At 34.9% G+C, this 26,164-nt stretch overlaps 1 protein-coding gene and 1 pseudogene across 3 annotated transcripts in view; one reads left to right on the forward strand and one right to left on the reverse strand.

Moving 5' to 3' along the window:
• Window positions 1–26,164, reverse strand: part of SBF2 (SET binding factor 2) — a 489,527-nt gene that overhangs the window by 191,297 nt on the left and 272,066 nt on the right. For all 3 annotated transcript variants that reach the window (XM_023239559.2, XM_023239558.2, XM_023239557.2), the window contains exons 7-13: window positions 23,353–23,485; window positions 21,986–22,094; window positions 19,739–19,852; window positions 16,844–16,921; window positions 15,615–15,728; window positions 15,027–15,155; window positions 11,598–11,696 (exon numbers count right to left, since the gene is read on the reverse strand). In XM_023239559.2, the coding sequence (XP_023095327.2) occupies window positions 11,598–11,696; window positions 15,027–15,155; window positions 15,615–15,728; window positions 16,844–16,921; window positions 19,739–19,852; window positions 21,986–22,094; window positions 23,353–23,485 (776 nt within the window). The remainder of the gene's footprint in view (window positions 1–11,597; window positions 11,697–15,026; window positions 15,156–15,614; window positions 15,729–16,843; window positions 16,922–19,738; window positions 19,853–21,985; window positions 22,095–23,352; window positions 23,486–26,164) is intronic.
• On the forward strand, window positions 7,145–9,614 carry LOC102900162 (annotated as a pseudogene).

Raw genomic sequence — 26,164 nt, forward strand, 5'->3', positions numbered from 1 at the left:
GGACAAAAACTGAAATCAGACAGATGAGTGATTATATATACATTCAGATACATGCCATAAAAGAGTGTACCAGAATCTTCTTAGGGGATCTATCAGCAGCATCTGATAATATAGCTGATCACTCAAACTCCTTTTCTATGAATACTTTCTCCATGTGGTTTCTAGGTCTTCTTGCTACATCTTTGTCTATTTTTTTATCTGCCTAATCTCTTAACTATGTAAAAACACCAGGGCTCAGACTTCGGGCCTCTTTTCTATCTACACTTATTTCCTTGGGGACAACTTCCATTCTCAATATTTCAACCATAAAAACACCAATGATCCATAAATTCTTTCCTCCAACTGAGCTTTCTCCTGAACGCCATATACGTATATTCAACTGCCTGTTCAGAGTATTTCCATTTGGATTTAAAATAACTTCTTGAGTCACCTGGGTGGCTCAGTCGGTTAAGCATCTGCCTTCGGCTCAGGTCATGATCTCATGGTTCGTGAGTTCAAGCCCCACATGGGGCTTTGCAATGACAGTGCAGAGCCTGCTTGGGATTCTCTCTCCCTCTCTCTCTGCCCTTCCCCTGCTTGTGCTCTCTCCCTCTCTCTCTGAGTGAATAAACTTAAAAAATTAAAAAAAAATAACTTCTTAAATAGATGTCCAAATGGCGCAATTACTTTTCCCCTCCTCCAAATCTGCTTTCTATAGTCTTCTCCACTTCAGTAAATGGCATATTTATTTTTCCTCTCAGGTGAAATGCTTAGCTATCTGTAATGCCTTTCTCCAACACTCAATCATCCATTCCTCTGCAAACTTTTTGGACTTTGCCTTTCAAATATGTTCCTAATCTGACCATTTTTCAACAACCCTATGGTTCAAGGCAACATCTCTATATTACCACAGAACAACAGTCTCCTGACTGGTCTCTCTGCTTCCATCCTCATTCCCTCCCTCCCTCTATTCTTAATACTGCAGACAGAGTGCTCTAGTTAAAAGTATGTCAAACTATCACCTCAATACTCTGTTCATTCAAGTAGCTCTTTATCTTACTCAGAGTAAAATCCAAAGTTCCTAAAATAATTTACAAGGCCCCACAAGATCTGGCTTTCCTATAGGACTGTCCTGCTACTGTTTTCTTTCATTCTGCTCTAGCTACCCAGGCCTTCTTGTTCCAGCCTCAAGGCCTTTGCACTTAACTGTTACTTTTGCCTATCCCCCTACAATTTCAACAGCATCCTTTATTTCTTCCTGCATTTCTTTGCTCAAATGCTACCTTTCTTGCCCACCTTATCTAAAGTTATACCAATACACTCCCTATCCCTCTTATTATATGTTCCTCTTTAGCACTTACCATCTTTTCACATATCATAAATTTTATTTAACTTGCTTATTGTCTACCCTTCTCTTACTAAAATGAAGCTCCGTGAGGGCCAACATTTCAGCCAATCAGAAAAATATTCTTTGCCCTCTGCTGTATACCTGTTGCATCTAGAAACTGCCTGGCACATAGCAGGCACCCTAAACTACTTCCCACTATTTCATAATAAGTGGGACACAATGTTGAACACATACTAGGATTGCAATAATTGAAGTAAATATATCAGCTAATATTTTCATAGATCCTTAGGGCTGGCATAAATTTTTATCTTGCCACCCAGTTAAGGAGGATTATATTTCAAACACCACAGGTAGAATGGAATTCATCTTTTAATAACGCTCTCTAGGGAAAGATGTTTTACTGCCATTCTTAGACCAATTCTAGCATTTATTATCCTTTGCAACCAGAAAATTCCCTTCTTCTTGAACCTGTTATTTGTGTTGTAGATTAAGCTCAATACTACCCTATACTTTCTCCAGACAGTTAAAATGGATATCTGTCATCATCTACTAGAGCTACTCCCGAAAATTCTTTATGGTTATATGGTCCAAACCCAGATAAAGAAAAGGTTCAGCCATGGCAGATGACATAGGTAGCATATCTCAGCAACACAATAATAATTAATACTCTTTTAAGTGTAAAAAAGCCCAAGTTCTAGTTTTTGTTTGACTCATGTGTGATGTTGGGAAAATAACTTTGCCTGAGGGACATCTTACAAGGTTCCTGAGAAGGTGAAATTAGTTATAAAATTTGTTCTTGCCAAAGTAACCCTTATATGCACTTTGTGTTTTCCCTTTGCATTGTTAGCAAAGGCGGGGGAAAATATATAAATAAATTTCTATGCCAAGTCTTCATGATCACCACTTTCTAAACTAAATGCTGAAAAAATTGTTCTAAAATTATGCTTGGATTAACACCAACATCACTGGTCTATAGTTTCTGCAACTGTCCTTTTCAAAAGTAGTATGCTTGTTTTTGTTTTTCTGTTCTTTAGTCACAATGTCTAAGATATCTTCTCAAAGTTACAAATATCAATTTTCTAAAACTCACTGGCAGATTTTTTTTTTCAGGCTGGAAAGGTAATTCATGTGGATTTTGAGGTCAGAATCAGAATCATTTAAGTACAGTCTTTATTACTTCTGTTTCTATTTATACTTATTTTCTTTATAATAAAATAAAAACTTAAAATATATTTTCCATGATGTAAATAATATTCATTGTAACAAATGTTAAAACATGGCAAAATAGAATTAAAAAATACATCTTCTTAGTTATCTTTCCTAACTATATTTTATCTCTCTCTTACTATATATTCTTTTATCTTGTTCTGAAAATGACTTAAGGTCATTTAGAAAAATAAAGATACACATATTATTTCTACTTAAAATCCTGCAATGTATAAGTTCATCCTAAACCTTATATGGAAGAATAAAGATACAAAAATAGTCAAGGCAATTCTGAACAAGATTAAGTGGAGAAGTCAAAGTTCCAAGATCTCAAAACTTACCTAAGCCTATAATAATAAATCTAGTATGGCAACTGGTATTAGTAAAGGGTTAAAAAGGCTAATGGAATAAAGGCCCAGAAACAGGACTCTGTGTAAAAACGTGATAGAGACAGGTGACACTACGATTCACAGGGAATGGTTGGACAATTCAATGAGACAGGTAGTACAACAAAGTATTTTTAGTGCCTGGTCTGTGATGCCAGACCTTCTGGGTTAAATTCCAGCTTAGCCACTTATTGGTAGTGTGACCTGGTACGGTGTCAATTCACTCACCACTTGTGTTTTAGTTTCCTCACCTGTAATCTAGATAATGGTACAGTACCTACTTCATAAGGTTCTTGAGAGGACAAAATGAGTTGTTACAGGAAAACTTTTAGTGCCTGTGTGCACTCACGTGTGCACACACATACACACTTTCCCAGAAAATACGAAAGCTGTTTTCTAAAAATTTAGAGTACATTCATGTAAAAAATATTTATTCACTGCATATTCTATAGCATGACACCATACCTCTAAAACTCAAACCATGTCTTTCTCCCACGAATCCCATCATATCACCAGCTACTTACATTTTAACAACAACAACAATCATAGTCAATAAGAGTTAAAACAGAAATAACTTATTAAAGAAAAGATATTGCTATTAGTCATCAGTAGTGTTATTCTTCTCATAAGCAATATGAAATATTATAAACCAAATCTATAGAATTAAGATTAAAAAGCATTTTTAATCATTTTAAAACAAAGTTCAAAGATGAGGCTATCCTGCAGTTGTATAGACATTATACATAAAATTCATATTATGGGATAAAGTTACAAAATTATAACATATTCAATTGTGTTCAGAAGATGCAAAAAAGGCTCATGCCTGTGAATCAAAGTGCTTGTTTTTTCTGGATGGTGTGTCTGTATACTGCTGCCCTCTAACGGGCACTGTGGTAAATATAAAGAAATACATTTGCTACTTTACACCCAATTTGGTCACATAATGGCTTTCAAGAAGACAGAAGAAATGAGAGGAAATTTAAGGCTCACTGAACTCTGCATATTCTTAGAAACATCTGCTCTTACTTGGAACTTCAGCTGCATTTGGACTGTTCCCTTGAAGATTACTGAGCTCATTAAAAACCGCAGCCTAATTTTGTTGTTGAATATCCTTGTGGAAACAAGGAAATTCATTATTTTCAATAGAAGAAAGAAGCTGCCAAATTTTCATCTTTGATTGCAGAGAAATGCAAATATAAATTAATAACCAAGAATTCAGGCCACTAAACACTATGGTGAACATGGTAACAATTTTGTTCAAGGCAGCCAAGATGAACTGCCCACAAAAGCCAGCAAAATGCACTATTGTTTAGAGGGAATTTTAAAATTAGATAATGGTTTTCAAGAAATGGGCTCTGTAATCCTGCTCTGAGAATGTATGATAGTAATGGAAGGTACAATGATTTTCTCAGACTTGAAAAAATGACACACATACCATCTGGTCTGGAAACATGGATTTTTCTTTTTTTTTTTTGGCAAGCGAAATGAGAATATGCCTAGGGCTTATGGAAAACAAGGCTGAGAATGCACTTCGAATAAAAGCAAAGCAAGCAAAATAAAACAAAAAGCCCCAAACCCTACTGGAAATACAAAGTAGGCAACATTGGGGAAAACAATTTCTTCCTATACGTTGGTCTCAGCAGTGAATGACAAATCGATGTGACCTTGTTGGTGGCTACCAAGTTTCCCATATTAATTTAGGTATTTAATAATTATTTAATGTGCACCAATTATTATAGAGCCATGTGGGAGAGCAAGTTACACAAAACCTTCCAAACACAGCTGAAATCAATACTATCACTGGACTAAGTCATTAAACACTGACAAAATATAACTGGACTTTTTAGGGTTGCCTAGTTGTGCATACAATATTGATGAAAGGAAACATTCTCCACTTTCCATCCTCACAGGACTTTCAATGATCACCCAGATGAATTAAAGCTGCACCCTTAACACAAATAAGTTTGGTGTATGACTTTAATACCTAATATGCTGATTCCCCTAATCCAGGGTTTCTGTATCATGGCAATTTTAACATTTTGAGCTAGATATTTCTTTGTTTGGATGGGGAAGTAGTGGGTGTCTTGTAAATTTGTAAATTGTAAGATGTTTAGAAGCATCCCTAGCATCTGCCTACCAGATGCCACTAGGACACCCTCCTCAGCTGTGACAAACAGAAATGTCTCCAGATGTTGCCAAATTTCTGGAAGGGAGGGGTTACCCCTGCTGAGAACCACTGCTCTAATTCATAATTCTAGATGGAGGTTTCATATTCTAAGACAAGTACTCTTTTCACAAGTGCCAAGAGAGGACGCATCAACTAGGTAAGAGACCCACACTTTCGCTCACCTGCTGACATGCAAATTAAAACTATAAGATACCACCACATACTTATGAGAATGGCTAAAAACAAAATAAGACCAAACAAACAAACAAACCTGAGGATACAAATGTTAGTAAAGATGCAGAACAAATGTAACTCATATATGTCTGGTGGGAATGCAAAATGGTATAGACTTTTGGGAAAATAGTCTGGCAGTTTATTATAAAGTTTACATTTTGTTACCATATATCCCAGCATCCTACTTCTAAATATTTACCCAAGAGAAGTGAAAATTTATGTTCACACAAAACCTGTGCAAATGTTCTAGTGGTTTTGTTCATAACTGCCACAATTGCCCTTCAGTTGGTTAATAGATAAACAGAAGTTTGAGGCATCCATGCAATGGACTACTACTCAACAATGAAAAGGAATAAACAACTGATCTATGCAGCAGAAAGGAATCTGAAATGCAGTATGCTAAGTGAAAGAAACCAAATTCAAAAAGCTACATACTGACATTACAGAAAAGGCAAAAACTAAAGAGACAGAAAACAGATCAGTTATTAAGAGTTTGAGGTGGTACGAGGAAGTGATTATAACAAGGAAAGGAATTAAGGGGGGTTGTCAAAAATGTTCTGTCCTTACTGTAGTGGTGATGGATTATACAGCTTCATTCATTTGTTAATATCTACAGTACATTTTGATGTTTTTTTTTTAATATTTATTTTTGAGACAGAGCATGAGCAGGGGAGGGGCAGAAAGAGAGGGAGACACAGAATCTGAAGCAGGCTTCAGGCTCTGAGGTGTCAGCACAGAGCCCAATGCAGAGCTTGAACTCACGGACTGTGAGATCATGACCTGAGCCGAAGTTGGATGCTTAACCGACTGAGCCACCCAGGCGCCCCTAGAGTACATTTTTAAAAAGGTACGTATTACTACATGTAAATTATCTCACAGTAAACGTGACTTAAAAATGAACAAATAGGGGTGCCTGGGTGGCGCAGTCGGTTAAGCGTCCGACTTCAGCCAGGTCACGATCTCGCGGTCCGTGAGTTCGAGCCCCGCGTCGGGCTCTGGGCTGATGGCTCGGAGCCTGGAGCCTGTTTCCGATTCTGTGTCTCCCTCTCTCTCTGCCCCTCCCCCGTTCATGCTCTGTCTCTCTCTGTCCCAAAAATAAATAAACGTTGGAAAAAAAAAATTAAAAAAAAATGAACAAATAGATCAGATAAGATAAGGGAGAAGTCTGATTTTTATGCTTTGGGGATCTCATTTCATCACAATAATCTAAGTAAGCTGTTTATATTTTGACTTTTTAAGACTAAAGATGATCACAGTATTTTACATCCTTCCTATAACAACAACAAAATCCTTTTATTCACAGTTGGCAAAGAGATAATAACATCAGTGTAGATTAAATTTTCATGGTAGTGAAATTAACTTTATGTTGAAATGTAAAGGGTATAGACTTTATGTGATTTATGATGGATATTCCTGTATTTGGACTTTGTTCTCCCATTAGGATTTTAAAACCTAGTCACTGCAATGCTAGGCAATGAAACATCCATGAGGCACAAATAGAAATCTCATATTATTCTATAAGAAGGTCCAAGTCTTCTCATTTTTCCTTTAACTTTTAAGAAAACTATCAAACAAATTATACAGTCTAGCAAATATTTATATACCATTGCAGATGCAAAACAAATTAGAAAAACTGCACTATGTAAAACAGTAAAATACATATCCAACTGATTCCTTGATGCCTTGGAATGGAGGTTTTCTAAATTTCTTGTCTTGGCCTATCTTAACATTCTCATTTTGTGTACAGTCAGTGGTCCTTTATTAGTATATGTGAGAATCACAGAGATAGAGCCAGTAAGTAGATAAATGTGCTGTCATATAGACATGGAAGATTCTGAAAGCCAAACTGAGCAGACCCAGATCCAGTATTATCAATTGGGAATGGAAAGAAAAGCTGTATAGTGAATGGCCAATAATCTTCATGGTATAAACCTTGCCAATGCTTACACAATTTGTCTCTAATGGAGTTATTCCCTTCCTTCTCCTTCATGTCTCCTTCCCATTCCTGTCCTCTACCTAAGTCACCAAATTATTTCCTTAATTATTTAAGAAGCTCCGGAAAGTTAAAAGAGCACACAAACACTGTTACAATCCATCCTACTCACGTCTCCTCATATTCTCACACACCAAAAAGCAATACAAGGGAGTAGTGAGAAGAAACAGAAATTAAGGTTCGTTTTTGAGGTACTTCAAAGGGAAATGAAGCAGAGAGAGTAGGCACACATACCAGACTTCACTGCAACAAAGTATTTACAAACATCTAAGTGGAATCACCAGGTCTCAATTCTAACCCAATAATAAGGAAACAGCCAAATTATATGGTTGGTTCTTGCTGACCAAAAGGGAATTTAGAATGTGATAAAAAAAAAAAAAAACTGACTAGTTAAAAATAGAACCATCTGGATTATTTTCCTTGCATTGAGACCATCCTTCCTCCCTCCCCTCAACTTCCTGCATGACCCAAGAAAGTAACTTTACCATCATACTCTGCCTTTTAACTTTGTAACATATTTACTTCAGGAATGTTGGGACCATGTGGAGTTTAGAATCTTACAACTAGACAGAATCTCAGAAAGTCTGAGGACAATCCATGGGGATATTCTGAAATTCTCACTCATCACGTAGATATATCCTCTTTCGAAGGATACTATGGGAATCGTGTACCTAGAAAATGCCTGGTGCTAGCAGACGCTTAATAAATACATATTGAAAGAATGGAATGGATCAAATTAAATGGAATAGGATTAGATTGGGGGAGAAAAGCTCAATAAGGGCTCAAGAAATGCAGAGTACATTTGAAGGGTGATTTCCATCTCTGACCTAGTCATACAAGTCCCTCATGATGATCACTTTAAAAGTACTGTTTTTAAAGGATAGGTGTTGATGTGGGGGAACAAAAGCAAAAAGAAAACAATTAAATTTCCTTACCACTAACAGCCCATTGACAAGTTCTTGAAACAGGCAGAATGACCTTCCTCTAGGAACTCAGCTGCCTCCATGCTGACACTTTGCTAAGGGCAAAAGGCAATCTTAGCCTGACCCCTCAGGATCCTGTGAGTCTACCTCAAACATATAGAAATTTCTTTGGAAGCTTCCTTTATCTCTATCCACCAAGATGTATATTGGCAATCATACTCGAAGCATAAGGCCTACTGATACACATCTGAAAGGTCTCATGACTGAGTTTTTACTAAACAGTAATAAATGACATTTTCTTAACAATAGCTAGCCCCCAACAGGGTCCTGGAAACCTTGTTTTCAAAATTCCTTGGAGGCTTGTGCTATCCCTAACCCCCTCCCAACCTAAAAGTATATAATCAGTCACCTGTCACAACCTCAGTGCAGCTCTTTCTGTCCATGGGTCCTACTGTTCCCGTGCTTTAATAAAAACACCTTTTTGCACCAAAGATGTTTCAAGAATTCTTTCTTGGCCCTTGGCTCTGCACCCCACCACCCAAACCACATCAGCCGTTGTCTGTGTTTTCCATTTACCTTTAATAATGTATAAAAATTAGCTGCTTGTGCCCACCCTGCACTGGTCCCTCGCAGACTGGGAGTGCTCCAGGATGGGGAGTACTGGTGCTGGGGCCTTACCCCCAGGGTAGCAGTGGGCAGGAGCCTGCAGCTGGAGCACTGGGAGAGATTTGGAGCACAAAAGGACAGATTTCCTCTCTTGCGGGAATAAGACGCTCTACTGGACACCCATGCCTCAGTGTGTTTACTCAAAAAAAAAAAAAAAAAAAAAAAGATGGTTTCATCACCCAGCAAGCAGAAATCACCATCTCTGCATTGGTCAAGAACATGGATGCCAACATGGATATTGTCTACAAGGATATGGTCACCAAGATGCAGCAGATCACTGTTCAGCAATATAATGTCCCAGACTTCTAATGTGAAAAAAGATATGATTATTTTGGAGAACAGTGAGTTTTCAGCCCTCAGAGCAGAATATGAGAAAATAAACCTTGAACTACATTGGTTAAAACAACCAAGTAACGGATGAAGTGATCAAAGTCTGAACAGATAACCAAATTAGGCTTCGTTCCAGAAAAGAGCAGAGTGAAAGAAATGTGTTCGCTGAAATGAAAGGAAGCTGCTGGAAATGAGGACAGAGATGGTGACACTGCATGCCCAGCAAGATAGAGCTGTCACCAAGACAGGCAGGAAGATAGACACTGAGGTCACCAGCCTCAAAACCATGCTGGACATCGCAGAAGCTTGGTAACATTAAGTATTTAGCAGGGTCTGGATTTACCTAATAGTAGCTCTGGGATTTTATTGCCTGTGGATATAATAAAGTGTCTATTTAAAGAGAAAAAAAAGAATGTATAATTATTACTTATTTTATTGCAGTTTTCAGTCTTGTGTCAGCTTAGTACAAGCTAGGTATCATAAAATTTAAGTTCTAGGATGGCAAGAAGGGAAATTACTTTGTTTTTGCATCAAAGTGACTTGGCACACTCCCTTACATACACACTGTGTACTCAGTCATGTAACAGAGACAAACCTGTGTCAGAACCCCAGCTCTGGTCACTTACAGGCTACAAAATTCTGCAGTTCTGGAATAGTCTTGTAAAGATCTAAGAAATAAACATTCAATTATTCAAGGGATCAGTTCCAAAATCTCAAACACTGATTTCCATTTGATGTTTTGCTATTTTTTTGAAATCCATCAATAAATCACTCCTAGTAGCCAAGAAAAAAGACTTTCTACCTTTGGTTTCCCACATATCAACAACTGCCCTATTTATCTCACAGGGTCATTTCCAAGATCAAATGAGAAAGTATGTTAAAGTGCTTTAAAATGACAAAGTATAAAGTCAGCCATTGAAAATATTACTATTTTTCAAGTTGGAGATAAGCCAGTCTAATGGAGGGAAAGAAAATAGGTTTAGGGATTGGATAATTGAAAGTTTCTGAATTTAAAATCTGGATTCAATCACTTAATAGCCATATGATCCTGAGCCAATGATCCTCAGTAAAATGGGGATAACGACACCTATCTTAATATTGTTGTTATGAAGATTAGAGATGATGTATGTAAAGTGCTTAATCCCATGTCTGGTACATTGTGTTAAGCATTCAATATTTATTATTATTATTACAGTCAATCAATAGAAATTTCTCATGTGGTCATGCTCTATATTAGTTCTACACAGCCATCATAAATGGTGAACACCAGCACAGAACACACATTTTTCTTCTGACAGAATTCTTTTTTTTTTTAATTTTAGCATACTAACCAAGAAATAGATTTAGTATACTGGACACAGTTATATGTGGAGTTTAGGGTATTAGTCAAGGGATAAATTTTAAAATAACTTCAGAAACAAAATTCATAAATAACTGAATAACATGAAACAAAGAAACACAATTCAGCATTCTTGTTTTTATCCAATTGGGTCTCAGATTTCAAATGGGTGTGACAAAGCACTGACTAATGACCCACTGTCTAAAAACACCCATCTATTCAAGTAATTAAGTTAAACAATACTAGGATACCGATCACAAATCCTTCTTCACTGTATTTCCTGAAAAATATTATCTTCCCTCAACTCTCCCCTGGAAGACCATACTTCCCGTTTACTTTCCTTTTCTTAGTAAAAGGATTCAACTCTGCAAGGCTTCACAGGTAGGAAGAATGACTAGTAATCATTAGCCAAAATCCATTTTTCTGCATGCATGTAATGACACTGTCATCTTAGGATCTCTTTTGTTTTGGTATCCAGGTGATTACTTCACACTTTATCACATCCCACTCTTTAGAATTTATTGCATTTCTTCTATACACAGGGAATATTTCCACCCTTGAGTTTCTGTGCTCACGTGACAATTTGGTTTCTTCCTTTCAGTTTTCACTCCCTGTCTGCTCAAAACAATACAACTCAATTTTCCTGATCCAGATGACAATCACTGGACCACACTAAGCAGAGCACATTGGTCAATTCTAGTTCTGGTCTCCAATGAGTTTAATCTTTATGTCTTAAAAATGCACAATATGCTCTTAAGAAGACAGGGACCTAAATGAAAATCCAATGAGGGCACATAACAAATTGGGAAACTGTGACTGAGGTGTTTTCATAATATAGTTGATTAACAGGAAAATCACTTTGAAAAATGAGGTCTGTTTTGATGCACATATCTTATAACTAACTTATAATCCTAAAGGTTTTAAGTCAGAGCAAAAAGATTATTACTAGAAAGATGTAGTTTCTTTAAACGAAATAATTACATACTTTTAAAATTAATGACTGTCTAAATAAATATACTTACTTACATTTTTGAACAGTTGCTCGGCAAGTTCTCTGACATGCTTTATTATCTTCACTGGGTTATTTTCTTCAACCTTAATTCGCTCTACTTCAAAAGCTACCAACTTGGAAAAAGAATCAGATGGCAAAACATCAACTCCAAAAATGCTAAATTAGAAAACAGTATGATAATTTCATACAATTTGCAAACCAAAAAGCATCTAAAACATACGCTACTATTAAAACAAAATATTTTACATTTTACTGCATTTCACCTCTATTCTAAAGTTACAGAGTTGATTGAGTCCTTGGATGGTCTGGTGGTCTCTCCCTGATTATTCAGGGCCTTATTTCTTCTTGGGGAAGAAACTGAGAGAGACCCACTCATTCTCCAGGCCTCATTCATAAAATGCTCTCAGAGAATTTCAGACAGTCAGGAAGTCTCCAACATTTCCCTAGCTTACAAAACATGAACCAAATGTTCAAGTCAGGTCACTCAGACTTTAGTTCTAGCTCTGCTGACAGTGATTTGGAACAAGTCACTAAAACTCCCTGAGCTTCAGTCTCTTCATCTCTAAAATCAGATGGAAAAACAAAATGATCTGTGGACTCCTTCTAGTTCTTACAATATATAACTCTAATCCATTTCCCCATGAAACTAATTTACTGGGAGAACTGTGTTTTAAAAAAAATTTCTTTAATGTTTATTTTATTTTTGAGACAGAGGGAAACAGAGCATGGATGGGGGAGGGTCAGAGAGAGGGAGACACAGAATCTGAAGCAGGCTCCAGGCTCTAAGCTGTCAGCACAGAGCCCAACCCGGAGCTCGAACTCACAGACCATGAGATCATGACCTGAGCCGAAGTCAGAAGCTCAACTGACTGAGCCACCCAGGCGCCCCAAGAGAACTGTGTGAATATATCCACTTGCGAGTGGAGAAAGAGCACAAAAAGGAAAAAAATGGGAAGAAGGATAAATAGATGAATGATTTCTTTAAAAAGGGTATAAGATTTTTCCTTCTAGAAACTAACAGATTCACTGGAACAGGCAACATATAAAACTCTGTTCTAGGCCAGGATTCAGAAAGATTGTCAAACAAAGACAAACATTCCTTTCCTTCTAACAGGCCTATTTGATTGGAGTGTGGGGACCAGACAACACACAATGCAGGCCGTCTCTCAAAGGCTCATTAAGTCTTGGGTATGGTAGGCTACCCTGGGTTCAATGAAAACAAGGATCCCTTTCCTAGGAGCAAATGCTATTTTCCTTTAAAAGCACATTCAAGCAAATGAAATGGCCCAAGAAGGGTGGAAGGAGGGGGATGCTTGGGTGGCTCAGTCAGTTGAGTGCCCGACTCTTGATTTCTGCTCTGGTCATGATCCCAGGATTGTGGGCTCAAGTCCCACGTTGAGCTTCATGCTGAGCATGCAGCCTGTTTAGAGTCTCTCTCCCTCACTCTCTCTCTCTCTCTCTCTCTCTCTTTTTCTCTCTCCCCCTGCCTCTTTCCTCTGCTTACACAGCTCTCCCTAAAAACAAACAAACAAACAACAACAAAAAAACAGGGGTAAGGAGAGATTACTTAGATCTGGTATCTCATTCGTTCTAGGCCTTTGACTGAAATATACTAAGAACAACTGGCTTTCAAGTAACAACATCAATTAGACACTAAAAATTGTAACTGTAGGCAGAACACAGAACTGGATGACCACTCAGGGGAGATTCAGTAGGAATCAGTCCTTGTCTTACCATTATTTCCAATGTATATAAAGGTGTATAATAAAAGGTAAGTTGCCATATAAAGTTAGAGACCTAAAATAAAGCTTAATGCAGACTAAGTGGCTCTCAAAGTCACTTATTCTAGGAAAGTTTGGAGGAGGTGGTGAGATAAGAGCAGAGTATGAGAAATGGGAGGTCACGATTAGATTGAAAAGCAGAGGGAGGATACTCTAGGCAAGGGAAGGATTTACAAAAACAGTGAGAGGCTGTGGCAAGCAAGTTTTCTGCAAGTAATCAATCTGACTTACTAGCTGTGATAATGCTGCCAGAAGGAGTTACTAAGAGAATTAGATAGAAAAAAAAGGGAATATATAAACTGATGTAACTATTCAAAATGCTTCAGAGATTAATAAAATATGGGGACTAGAAAGGATCTTAGAGAGCATCTAATTTAACTCCATAAAACATTATGTATAGATTACTTAATTCAGGATCTAACAGCTGATATACATTAGTATTAGATAGTCAATGATCCATCATATTAAATGTTGGTATTAGGGAATCAGTGATTAGTAACTGATTAGAAAGAATTGCTCACCACAGGGCAATCTCTCCTAAGTCTTCATATGCTTTGTGTTATTAACTGAAGTATTTGGTGAAGGTCTCCATACTCAGAACTATAACATGTGCCTCTTCTTTCATTCTTATCTGTGATTACTTAACTATCTTTACAGAAAATAAAAGATCACTCTCTGAACTGAGGATCTTTAACAACTTGAGTCCTATCCTCTCTATACACAATAAAATGACCTGTGGCAAAATATAATCACTATTACTATTCTCCACTATCTTGGGTGCCAGGAGTGTTTTCCTTTTATAGACTTCAAGGAACCTCTAGATTTATTGGTTCCAATACAGTGTTCTTTTAGAAAATGAAATGGGAATAATATTCATTGTTCTATCCCAGAATGAGCTGCTATAAACGTAGCTAAATGATAAATGGAAAATGTACTAAAATAAATCAAACTAACACAAAATAGCATCCTTATTTTGAGTCACATTTGTCTTAATTTTCCCTTTATAAGGCCAATTCCTTGAAGACAGAGACAAAATCTGTCTTCCATACATTGAAGATCTCCTACAGGAGACAGACAAATGTTGATTATTGATTAATAAGAATGCCATTAAGCCAAGCTATGGTTCTATGACACTAATAGACTAAATGTAACTGTAGTTTGAAATCACATATCTATATATTAAACTTAGACTTTTATCTCTATGAAACTTATAAAGGAATCACTGTATTATTGCCTTTAAAAATAAGTTTTTGTGACGCTGGGGTGGCTCAGTCATTTAAGCATCTGACTCTTGATCCAGGCTCAAGCCATCTGCCCTTCCCCCGCTTGTGTTTTTTCTTTCTCTCTCAAAATAAATACACAAACTTATAAAATAAGAGTTCTATTTATATAACCACTGTTACTTTTTCAAAAATATTTTAATGAACTATTTAAATTCAGGTGTTCAAGATGTTTATGTACTTCTGTAACATCCTATATTTTTCTAATTTTCCAGTCCACATTATAAATACCAAGATTTAATAAGCATAATAATAAATAACATTTGGATTATTTGGTATTTAATTTATAATATATTTAGGATTTTGATTAAAACACTTGTCCACTTTTAACTACTGGTCCAATTTTGTCTGTAAATATGCATTCATTTGATAAGAACTATACCTCATCAAAGAGATCACAGGATCTATAGGGTGGACCTCTTTCTGAAACAAAACCTGCAAATGCCATTCCATTGAGCACTTTAGTGAGGAAATCATTCTCAACCAAACCACGCTGCCCCAAGAAAGCTGTCTGTAAAGAAAGAAAAATTGAAATGACTATCTTATCACTTAGTAATAGATGAATTGTCAAAACAAAAATAGAAAGATCAACACCTGAATAAGTATCTTTATGTATAAATGTGTTATAAGATACATTCTCTCAAAAAGGGCTTTTGATACTAGAAATACTACATGTATTGGAAAAAATAAAAATGGGTCTGTCTATAAAGCAGGAGGAGAAACAAAAAATTAACACTCAATTTTAAAAGAAAAACCAACTTAAAATTAACAAACTCTAAAGACAAACATGTCAGTTCCACAGCGTTATTAAAAATTACCATAAAATCACACAAAGCAGAGATTGAAGAACGACCTTCGTTTAACAAACTAAGGTCAAAATACAAGGCTAGAAAAAGACAACCAAGTTGTTTCATTAAATGAGAGGCTACATTTCAGACAGATACAGCATTTTGGTACTGTATCATCTTACCTTGTGAAAATGTATTACCGGTTCTGCATGAATTCTTATAAGTTGTAGGCATGATCTATATCCTTGGAAAAGTTGTGCAAATAATCTAAGAAAAACTGCACGTACTTCTTTATCCTGAAAATATAAGAAGAAACAAGTTAGGTAACTGAAATTTCTTTAAAAAAATGCAGTATCACAAAGACAAAAAGTTGAAAAGAATCTGAGAGGTTATTTAATAAATCTGTCTGTGCTTCCTACAATAAGTCTTATTTGTGGCAGCCCTGAGTGGTGGGCATCTAGCCCATTCTATTGTTGAACAGAGTAGGCTATTAAATAGTTCTTTTTACAAGTGAACCAAACAAAGCTTGCCTCCTAGTGTATCCAATTTTCCTCTTGGAAAAAAGTCACAAAGTCTAACCCTTTCACCATGTTAGAGAAAGACATATTTCCCAAGTCATTTGATTTTTACATCCATCAAAAGAATTACAGTCATAAATATAAAAGAAAATAATCTCAAAAGACTATATTTTAAAAGCTTATGAAATTCTTCCAAAGTTTATCCAATTTATAAAAATCTATTCCTATATTAATAAGGTATGACTTAAAACTATGTTTTGATAATTCAGGTTTTAATAAAATCATAGTTTTAGAACTATAAGGAAACTTACAGATTTATTTGGTCAATCCTTTATTTAATGGATGGAAATGCTAAAGAATGCTTAAGTAACTTATCCAAGGTGTCCAGTTCTATAAGGTTTTTCTTGGCCGTAAAGCTCAACTCTAAGAAATGCAATGGGCAAAATTTAAAAGGAGACTGTATTATATACTAACTCTTCCATGGCTTCTAATCGAAACTATTTTCATCCACTCACTCTTCAAACTTGATTCTCTCATTGTCAACAATATGTGTATCCATTTTTTATAAGCTTCCCCCTTTTATCCTTGCCTGACCCTTTCGATTTGATACTTGGCATAGTTTTCCAAGTCATAACCTATGTTCTGATTTTTTATCCCACACTTACTTTTGCCTCCTCAGGGCAACAGTCTCAACTCTACTCCCTCCAGGTCAATGTGCCACCTGTGGCTCCTCAGAGAGTAGGTCACAAGATCAGTCAGTGACAGTTCTAATTCAGTACACTTTTTACAAGGCTGTCCATCTGACTCTCAGTATATTCAGCTTCTTTAACAGCCATACAAATAAAAGTACAGCTCTGTTTAAAAGCATCAGATTTAAATATTAAATTTCTTACCAGCATTTTTGAATGGGATAAAGCTGTTCGTGGAGGGGGAAAAGCATGATCTGCTACTTCCAAATCTGGGTGTAGAATCTAAAGCAAAGAAATTTGATTATATACAAAATCTTAATACCAGTAAAAGCTATTAATTAACCTACTTGGAGCATTAAGATGAAAAAGTATCAGTACATGAATTACAATATATTTCCCTCTAAGAAACACAATGCAATTAGCTGAGGCAGCTCTGCATGTACTATTGTGGAAAGATCTCTAAGATAAAATATTTGATGAAGAAACATATTCTAAAAAAACACACACAAGTAGGGTCTCATTTATTTGAAAAGGAAACAAACCTTAAACTGTGTATACACACACACTGATTAAATATACAAAATGAAAATGTTAAGTTCTGAAAGAATATATACTAAACTATAAAATATTAGTTACCTCTGGTAAGGGAACAGACTAGGGCAGAGTGATTTGTCTATATAGTTGAAAATGTTAAGCAAGCATCTATTTTTAGGTTTATTAATGTACTTAAAATTAATTAATTAACAGAAATACTGAGGGGAAAGTGAATAGCTGATGAACCTCACAGTCGAGAGGGAGTAAAAATATAATGCAATGTGCAAGTACTACAAATATATGTAGAAAAATATATGAAACATAAAGTACAATTAATTCAACCTAGAGAAAGCTAAAAACAGGGTAATATTTGAGTTAGGCTTCAAAGAAAAACAGGTTGGGGAGCAGGTAGGTAAGAAAGATCTATGAAGGACTTAACACAGAGAAAAAGATGAAATTGCATTAGTAGGCAGCAAATTTTTGTCTTTACAGAATCATTTCCAAATACTCAGGTTTTGGTAGTATACTTATAATTGATGACAAGACCCATAAAAATACTTAAAAATGATGCTGAAATATTGACAATATTTATAACCAATAACCCAATCATTACTGCAGTATAATAATACAGTATAATTCACGTCTAGAAAATCATCCATGGTTATTACTCAGTTCAACTGTGTTGCCCTTTGATCACAGTTATTTACTAACCAAATGAAGCTCATATTCTTGTGTGTCAAAGCTCACACTCAGTTAATCAAATGTGATTTTTTTGGTTCTAGCTTGACAGTACACTGTGTTCTCATGTCTTATTTATGGTACTACAGGGTACCACCCAATCCACCACTGTGCTTGACAACCACAAAAACAGGTATACACAGCTTTACCAAAAACAAGTTTTACTCACTGATCAAATTTGGTGGCACAGGTGTTGCAGGTTAAGGTATATCAGTGTGCAGCAGAATTTCTATCAGGAGCCATTGACTTAAGAACTAAAATGTTAATATTTGTTCATTTTGGTACTTCATCCCTGAATAACTATTAATATTATTATTAAGTAATCATATATAAGATTTAGAAACTTAATTATGATTTCTAGAAACATTAAACTTTTTTTCAATCACTCAAATACTACCTTCTCATCATCTGCTCTATCCATATACCACCAATGTACTTAGTACTTTTCTTTCAATTGTCTTTAAATCAACTCACCTATTGAAATCTAGTATTTTATTGGATAATATCATCTCTGAAAACATAGGTTTTATATGCTATTTTTAATACATATTATGATAAATACATAACTATTAAAACAACAAAGGTTGCCACATATGATCCCAAACCATATCCATCCTTGACTTTGGTAAACAGTCATTTAGGCATCCTGTGCATACAACATTCTCCTGCAGAGACAGACCAGGAAACAGGCCTAGAGATGGAACGTGATTTGCTCAGTAGTATCAAGTGGTAAGATGCAGACTGGACTCTAAGTCTCCGGAGTCCTGCACTAGTACTCTTATTACTCTATCACATCTTGTATTCTAGATTACACTAGGAAATGTCAGTCTTCTCTAAATGTTCACATCTCACACATACCACTTAACAATATAAGGATTAATACAAATTTGAAAATATTCTAAGAATAAAATACTTCCTGGTAATCCTAGCCTTCTGAGTTCCTATTTAAGGGAAATTTTATTTTAAACAGCTCAGATTGGAATATTATTCAAGAATATGAAGGCCTTAGTTCTAGTAATGGCTTGAAAGTAATGAAGAATTTCTAAGTTACAATTTTCTGATGATGAATAAATTGGCACCTAAAATTTTGTTGGTAAAATAAAATGCCATGCTTTTAAAAATCAACTAAGGGGTGCCTGGTTAGTTTAGTCCATAGAGCACACGACTCTTGAGCTCAGGATCATTGGTTCAGGCCCCCTGTTCAGCATGGAGTTTACTTTAAAAAAGTTGAAAACAAAATCAACTAAAGTAAAATAACTACAAAAACATAAATGTGTCGGTGAGAAACACCAAAGCTACAAGACTTATTAAAACTTGAGTCCAAAGAATGCTGGATATTTAATCTATCAATAAGTTACATTTTTCTGTAGTAACTTGAAAATATTGGCAGGACAATATCACACTGTTTTGCAAGTAGCACATCTACCAAAGGAATGGGATGTCAATAAGGAGGCTGAAGGAAAAAGAAGTGCTACCTTCCAATTAGAGGCACTAGGGAAATCAGGGATTCTGAGGCAGAGTCTGGTCTTATTTTCACAGGTGTGTTGGTGTGTTTCCAATACCTAACACAGTATTCAGTATATACTAACTACTAAATAAATATGCCGAGTGAAACAGTGAATGTAAAACAAATGAATAGTCAGGATTTAAAGTATATTCTTCAGAAAATATCCAGTAAAGAATTCTATTCTAAATATTCTGAGGATATATTCATGTTTTAAGAACACACAACTCTTTTTAAAGTAATTACACTGCTAATGATATCTAATTCCAATGATCTGAGTTTACATTTACATCAAAAGAAAATTACTGTTAAAAATGTCATACCAAAGAAAGAGCTGCTTGAGTCTGATGTAGAAGTGGTTCCGGGAGGGAAGAGAGATGAATACATTCAGGAATTTTAATAGTGCCTCCATCCAAATCTGCTATGATTACATCTAGCTAAAGGAGATAAAAATTAATCAATAATTAATAAAATGTATTTGTTGTTAAGGAAATTAATTTGGCCTTCATTAATTCAAAATAAGAAGAACCAGGTGTAGAAGAGACTCTTCGTTGTCCATAGGAACAGAATGTTGGGTTCATGACTTCCCAGCTACCATGTATTTCTTAGCTTCCTTTGAAATTAGGTGTGGCATGTGACTAAGTTTCTGATGATGGAATGTGAGAAGTGATGTGTACACTTCAGGCATTCAAAAGAGGGGGTGTAAGGCTCTCCTATGTTCTTCTTTTCCTTCCTATGGCTGAAACTATGAACTGGTTAACAACCCAACCTTGAATATTCAGATTATGACAATGCTGAGGGGATTTCTGGTGTACAAACAAGAGGGAAAGAAGCTTAGAACGTGAAAGAGTTCATGGAATAAGCTGGTCTGGCATAATGGAATACCACTAGGGACTGCTGCATAAGTGTTAAGTAAAATTCCATTTTGTTTTAACCACTGTATTTTGGATGCTTTGGTATAGTAGTTTAGCCATATCCTAAATAATACAGTACTCATTACAAGAGTTAACGAACAAAACAATTGGTACACACCAAAATGGTACCATTTGGGTGCTTCAGAAAGAAACTGATTTTTACATTTTACAACAGTCTATTTTAAAATAACTTACATAAAAATGTAATAGAGAAACCAGCCAATACTGTTGAAGTTCTTATGCTGACAAGAGGCTTAAAATTCATCCTAATTTATACATTAAAAGTTAATAAATTTATTTTTGGAAATACTTGGCTTGTCCTACCTCCAGAAACTGTTTATATTTAGTGGGAAAAAATGACCTTCAACCAGATCAGTATGCTTCTAGTTAGTACTAAGTAGGTTTTACTGATTATGTTTATTGATTTACACATATTTTCATATGCTGATATCACAGCGAAATAGGAACTAGATACCAACATATAAAGAAAGGAAAAGTAATTAATATATGAATGAGGGTCCCGTTTATAATTACAGTGTTGAATAGTACTTTGTCAGTTTTAATGACACCTATACTTTGACTACAATTGTAACTATATGTAAGTACCAACAGAGTTTGCATCTTTGTTGGCATTTAAAACTAAAACAAAAGTAGGATTACAAAATCTTAAGAAGCTGTGGATCATAGATATCATATAGCCCAACCTTTCAGTAAAGATATTTTTCTTAAACTCCCTGAAGTGTCATGGAATTTGTTCTTTGCACTCCACTTACTGTGCTTGAGCATACATTCCTCACGTAAGGCACCCCATTTTTCATCATTGGTCAGCTCTCATAGTTGAAAACTTTTATACTAAGGAGAAATTTCTTTTTATATCCACTATACCCATTGATTCTACTTCAGCCTTTTAGAGCTATAAAAAGTGAACCTTCCTACAACAGCCATTTAAATATTTATCTTTAGCTATCAAACAGAACCAGGATATTACCTGAGAAAATTTAAGGGTCTCATAGGATATGGTTTCTATACTCTGACAATCCTGGATGTTCCTCTCCGAAGCACATTATTTTCTTATAATCCCTCTTAAATAAGTTCAGTACAGAGAAGTAAACACAATATTCCAGCACTGGCTTAAATATACAGTATTCCTTTTCTTCTTTGCTATTTCTTTTCATATGGCATTAAGAATAGAATAATTTGGTGGAGCTCATACAGAACTTGTATTCCACTAAAAGCCTTCACTCTTTTGCAAATACTTTTTGCTTTTTAGCTACTAGCCATTCAGCATTAACCCAGACCTCACTTCAAAATATGAATATATTAAAGCACTCATGACAAAGTATAAGTAAAATACTAATTAATGGATTATTTTATCTCCCTTTCTCATATATAGGATGAAGAATACAGAAGATAAAATTAGTATGCCAAAAAAGGGGCATTTTAAATATGAATAAATTTATTTTGTAGATCTTCCATACTTGCTATGAAAAAAAAATAATATTTATATTTTTCAGTGATGCTTTTTCTTCCAGCCAATCTTTTCTATTGGGAATGTAAGAGATCTGAAAATAGTAATCAGGTGAAATGTTATAGGATTCAAATAAATATGATAAGCTTTTAGTCTCATTAACTGGCAATTTAAAGATGAATACTTACAAGTTCATGGATATCAGTTTTAAAGATAGAATGTACTCCAATAATGAAAGGTGTTGGGGAACTTAGAACTTCTAGTAGCTGAGCCGGGAGAATGGGAATATAAGGATAACTGGAAATAATAAAAGAATATGTGAGATATATTTGTTTTTCTGTAATATGAACGTATTTTCTTTTATCTTTATGCAGTATGAATTTTAGATTACCTACATTATCATTAATATTCTCATGGTTATTAACATTAAATTTTTAAAAAGAAAGATTTAAAAAAATTTTCATGTAAAAGAGATGATCAGGTATAACAAGATATAAAGTAAACGGAACCCAGGACAGCTTCCTTATCCCTTATCCCTCTGAGGTAAGCAGTCTTTTTAGGTTTATTCATCTTGCTTGAAAATATTTTTCCTTACATAAAAATCTGACATCAGGAGGTAACAGTGACTCCCTTATGGGCTCTCCCCCTCAATAATGATGATGATTTGTCTAAACAAAACAATCATTCAAATTCCATTTTTTGTACTTGATGTTTGAATTCAATCAGAATGGCAAAGTACAAAAATTAAGGCATAGAATGCTCTCTTATCTAGGGGTTAAGAAAGGCACATAGTAAAAAAAAATAAAGAAAATTTTTTTAAATAAAATATGGAGGCAGTCTAAATTTTTTTCTAGTTTGTATGACTTAAGATCCTAAGTGTTATGAGTATCAAATTGATAAACAGTATATTAGAATAAAATATTTTATTCATAACACTATCAAGCATCACTGTTTAGATTGTTTTGGTTTTTACTTTTTACTATGGAAAGTTTTAACGTGTCCCCCAGAAAATAAAGAGGAAAAAAGGAAAATGAAACCCCATGTATCCAATCCAGATTTGACAATAACCAATGCATGGTTACATGTATGTTTCTACCCATTTTCATTCTCTCCCCTACTGTATTATTTGAAGCAACTCCCAGACATCATATCATTTATACATAAATACTTTAGTAGATATCTAAAAAAAGGTAAGGTATCTTTTTAAATATACATAATACCATTATAACTCCTAAAAATTAATAAGTCTTTAATATCAAATAACCAGAACTAACTTAAGACTTTTATCACCAATTGTATTCAGAGAGAATTAAATGTTGCTGACAATACTATGCAAGTTATTTTTTCCACTAAATTAATCAACACTCAATAACGAACAACTTGGAAATTTTCCAAATTCTAGGTTAGATTTCCATCAGAATCATGTGTACAGTGTAACTTTGTAAAATATGCCCTTGTGGTTCAAAACTATTGATTGTGCTATGACATTTCAACTAATCATCAATAAGTAATGCAGAATTCAGAATAAATTAAAGTACCAAGTAGAAAATCTCACCTATATTTAAGAGGAAACATTAAAGATTCCAGGGCTCTGCAAGCATCACTAAGTCTCTGGAAACTTGCAGAATGGAAGAGAACCTTATTTTCTGTGAGAACTGCACAGAAGAGGCTGAGGACATTTTGAATTCCTGAAAACACAAGAGCAAATGCTTACCAAATGCATTTAATTTTATATGTGATGCCAACAAACAGACTAAGAATGACATGGAATGAAAAATCCAATATTTTTTAAAGCTCTAAAGAAAACTATTTGGTTAAACTATAAACTCCATACAATCTATGGGTATTTGTTTTCCCAAACTTTCATTTTGTCTTTATTCTTCAAATCAGTGTAACACTCAGTGAACATATCAGTTGTTTGGAAATACACTATTACCTTCTTTTCAACTTCATCTCCAAGGACTGTACTTAAATCCCTGTTTTAGATTCTGGCAATGTTAAATAAATTTTTTCCCCTTTAAAGTCAATTTGTCTGATGTTAATATAACCACACCAGCTTTGTTGTTGAAATTTTCCTGGTATGTCTTTTTCCATCTTTTCATTTCAACCTTTCTCTACTTCTTGTAAATATAGTTGGCATTAAAAAAAAATCCATTCTGACAACTTTTGTCTTTTAAAGAGATCATTTAATTGACTTATATTTATTGCAATTATTTCTATATATACACATAATATCTTATTCAATACTTTTTATTTGTTCTACCTTTTTTACCATTTCTAAATGATTAATAGAAATGGACCTTCTTTTATCCCCTTATAAGTCCCCAGAATTTATAAGCCCTATTTTTTCTAGTGACAATGCTAGAAAATACAGCCTCAAACATACCAAATTGAAGTTAAAAAACTACATCATTTCTTATTTTCTTTTTTATTAACAAATCATCCTTAAATTATCAGTTGAACCTTAATTACATGGACCCACTAAATCAAGAGTTACCATTAGTTTTCTAAGGTAAAACACTTCCTCTATCTCCCTTTACTACAGCTTGTCCCTTCACATGAGGCATGCAGATATCTTCTTAGCCCATTAGTAACTGCCCATTATCCTCTTTTATCACTCCCAGCTTATCCCATATGATACACCTGAACTTATAGTTCCATTTTTAATTTTATCTCATTTTGACTAATGTGAAAGTTTCATAACTAGTTTCTCTAATCCAGTCCTTATTCATTTCAGATCTATTCTCCGGCATGATGGACATAAAATACAAATCTGATTATGTCACTTTCATGCCTCAATCTCTTTGGTATCTTCCCATCCTTTTGGGTAGTGATTTTCAAGTATACTCTGTTCCACAGAAGCAATTTATTAAGAGAAGCTTTGCTTCAGTTTTATATATTAATCTCTGTGAACCTCAGTTGGTAAAATGAGGATAATTTCAAAACCTATCTTATAGGGTTGCTATGAAGAAGAAATGAGATAATACATAGAGTTCTCAGCATGGCACCATGGTAAATAATATATATAGATATATTAGCTGAAATTATGATTATTGTTGCAATTACTATTGTAATTATTATAGTTGTTACCATTAATTTCCTTTGAAGTTAGGATTCCGATGCTAAAACTGTTTGAAGACACCTGACGTACCAGACTAGGTCTGAGCTCCATGCCAAATTGTCTTTATGGTCTTACTTCCAGATTTCCAACCCAGCTGCTGCCTCCCACTCTTGTGTGATCAATATTAAACTAACCTAGCTCTCAGAATACTTCTTTCAGTTTGATATCTCTGCTTCTTATATTCATGTTCTTTTTTTTATGTTTATTTATTTTTGAGAGAAAGAGAGAGAGAGAGAGAGAGAGAGAGAGAGAGAGAGAGAGAGAACACAGGGGAGGGGCATAGAGAAAGGGAAATAGAGGATCTGAAGCAGGCTCTGTGAGGGCTCAAGCTCACAAACCATGAGATCATAACCTGAGCTGACGTTGGATGCTTAACCCACTGAGCCACCCAGGCGCCCCTGTTCGCTCTTTTTGCCCCTTCATTAAAATGCGAGTCCCTCAAGGTAATACTGGGCCTTATACATTGCTATACCCCTCCTGCCAAGAACTGACTATATAGCAGACACTCAAAAATGTTTCACTGAACTGACAAGCTCTCTGAATGGTGACAGGAGTCACTATAAAAAGATGTTAAAACCTTCATTAGAAGATATCAGAGAATATCTTTATAAATTCAGATAGGGAAAGTGTAAAATACACGTCACAAATTAAAAGATTGATAAATTCAATAATTTTAAATTGAGAATTTCTGTCAAAAAATAACAAAAAATGAGGACAAATCTCAGACTGAGAAAAATTACATAGGAAGTATATAAATGTGAAAAAATGTTGCCAAAAAATATGTTGCCCTTGCTGGAGGAAACAAATCCAAAAATACAGCTAAGACCAATTTCAAAGAACTTACTGCCTAATTTTTCTTCTAGGAATTTTATGGTTTCTAGTTTTACATTTAAGTCTTTAAACTATTTGAGTTTTATCTTTGTATGTGGTATAAGAAAGTGGTTCAGTTTCATTTGTTTGGCATGCAGTTGTCCAGTTTTCCCAATATAATTTATTGAAAAGACTGTCTTTTCCCCATTGTATATTCTTGCCTCCTTTTTTGTAGATTAACTGACCATATAAGCATGGGTTTATTTCTGGACTCTAGTCTATTACATTGATCTACATGTTTCTGTGCCAATACCATACTATTTTGATTGCTACAGCTTTGTAGTATAGTTTGAAATCAGAAAGTGTGATACCTCCAGTTTTGTTCTTTCTCAATACTGCTTCGCCCCCAATAATGTTCTTTAGAACTGTTTTCTCT

This window comes from Felis catus, chromosome D1 (genome assembly GCF_018350175.1).
Source record: "Felis catus isolate Fca126 chromosome D1, F.catus_Fca126_mat1.0, whole genome shotgun sequence".
Classification (NCBI taxonomy): domain Eukaryota; kingdom Metazoa; phylum Chordata; class Mammalia; order Carnivora; family Felidae; genus Felis; species Felis catus.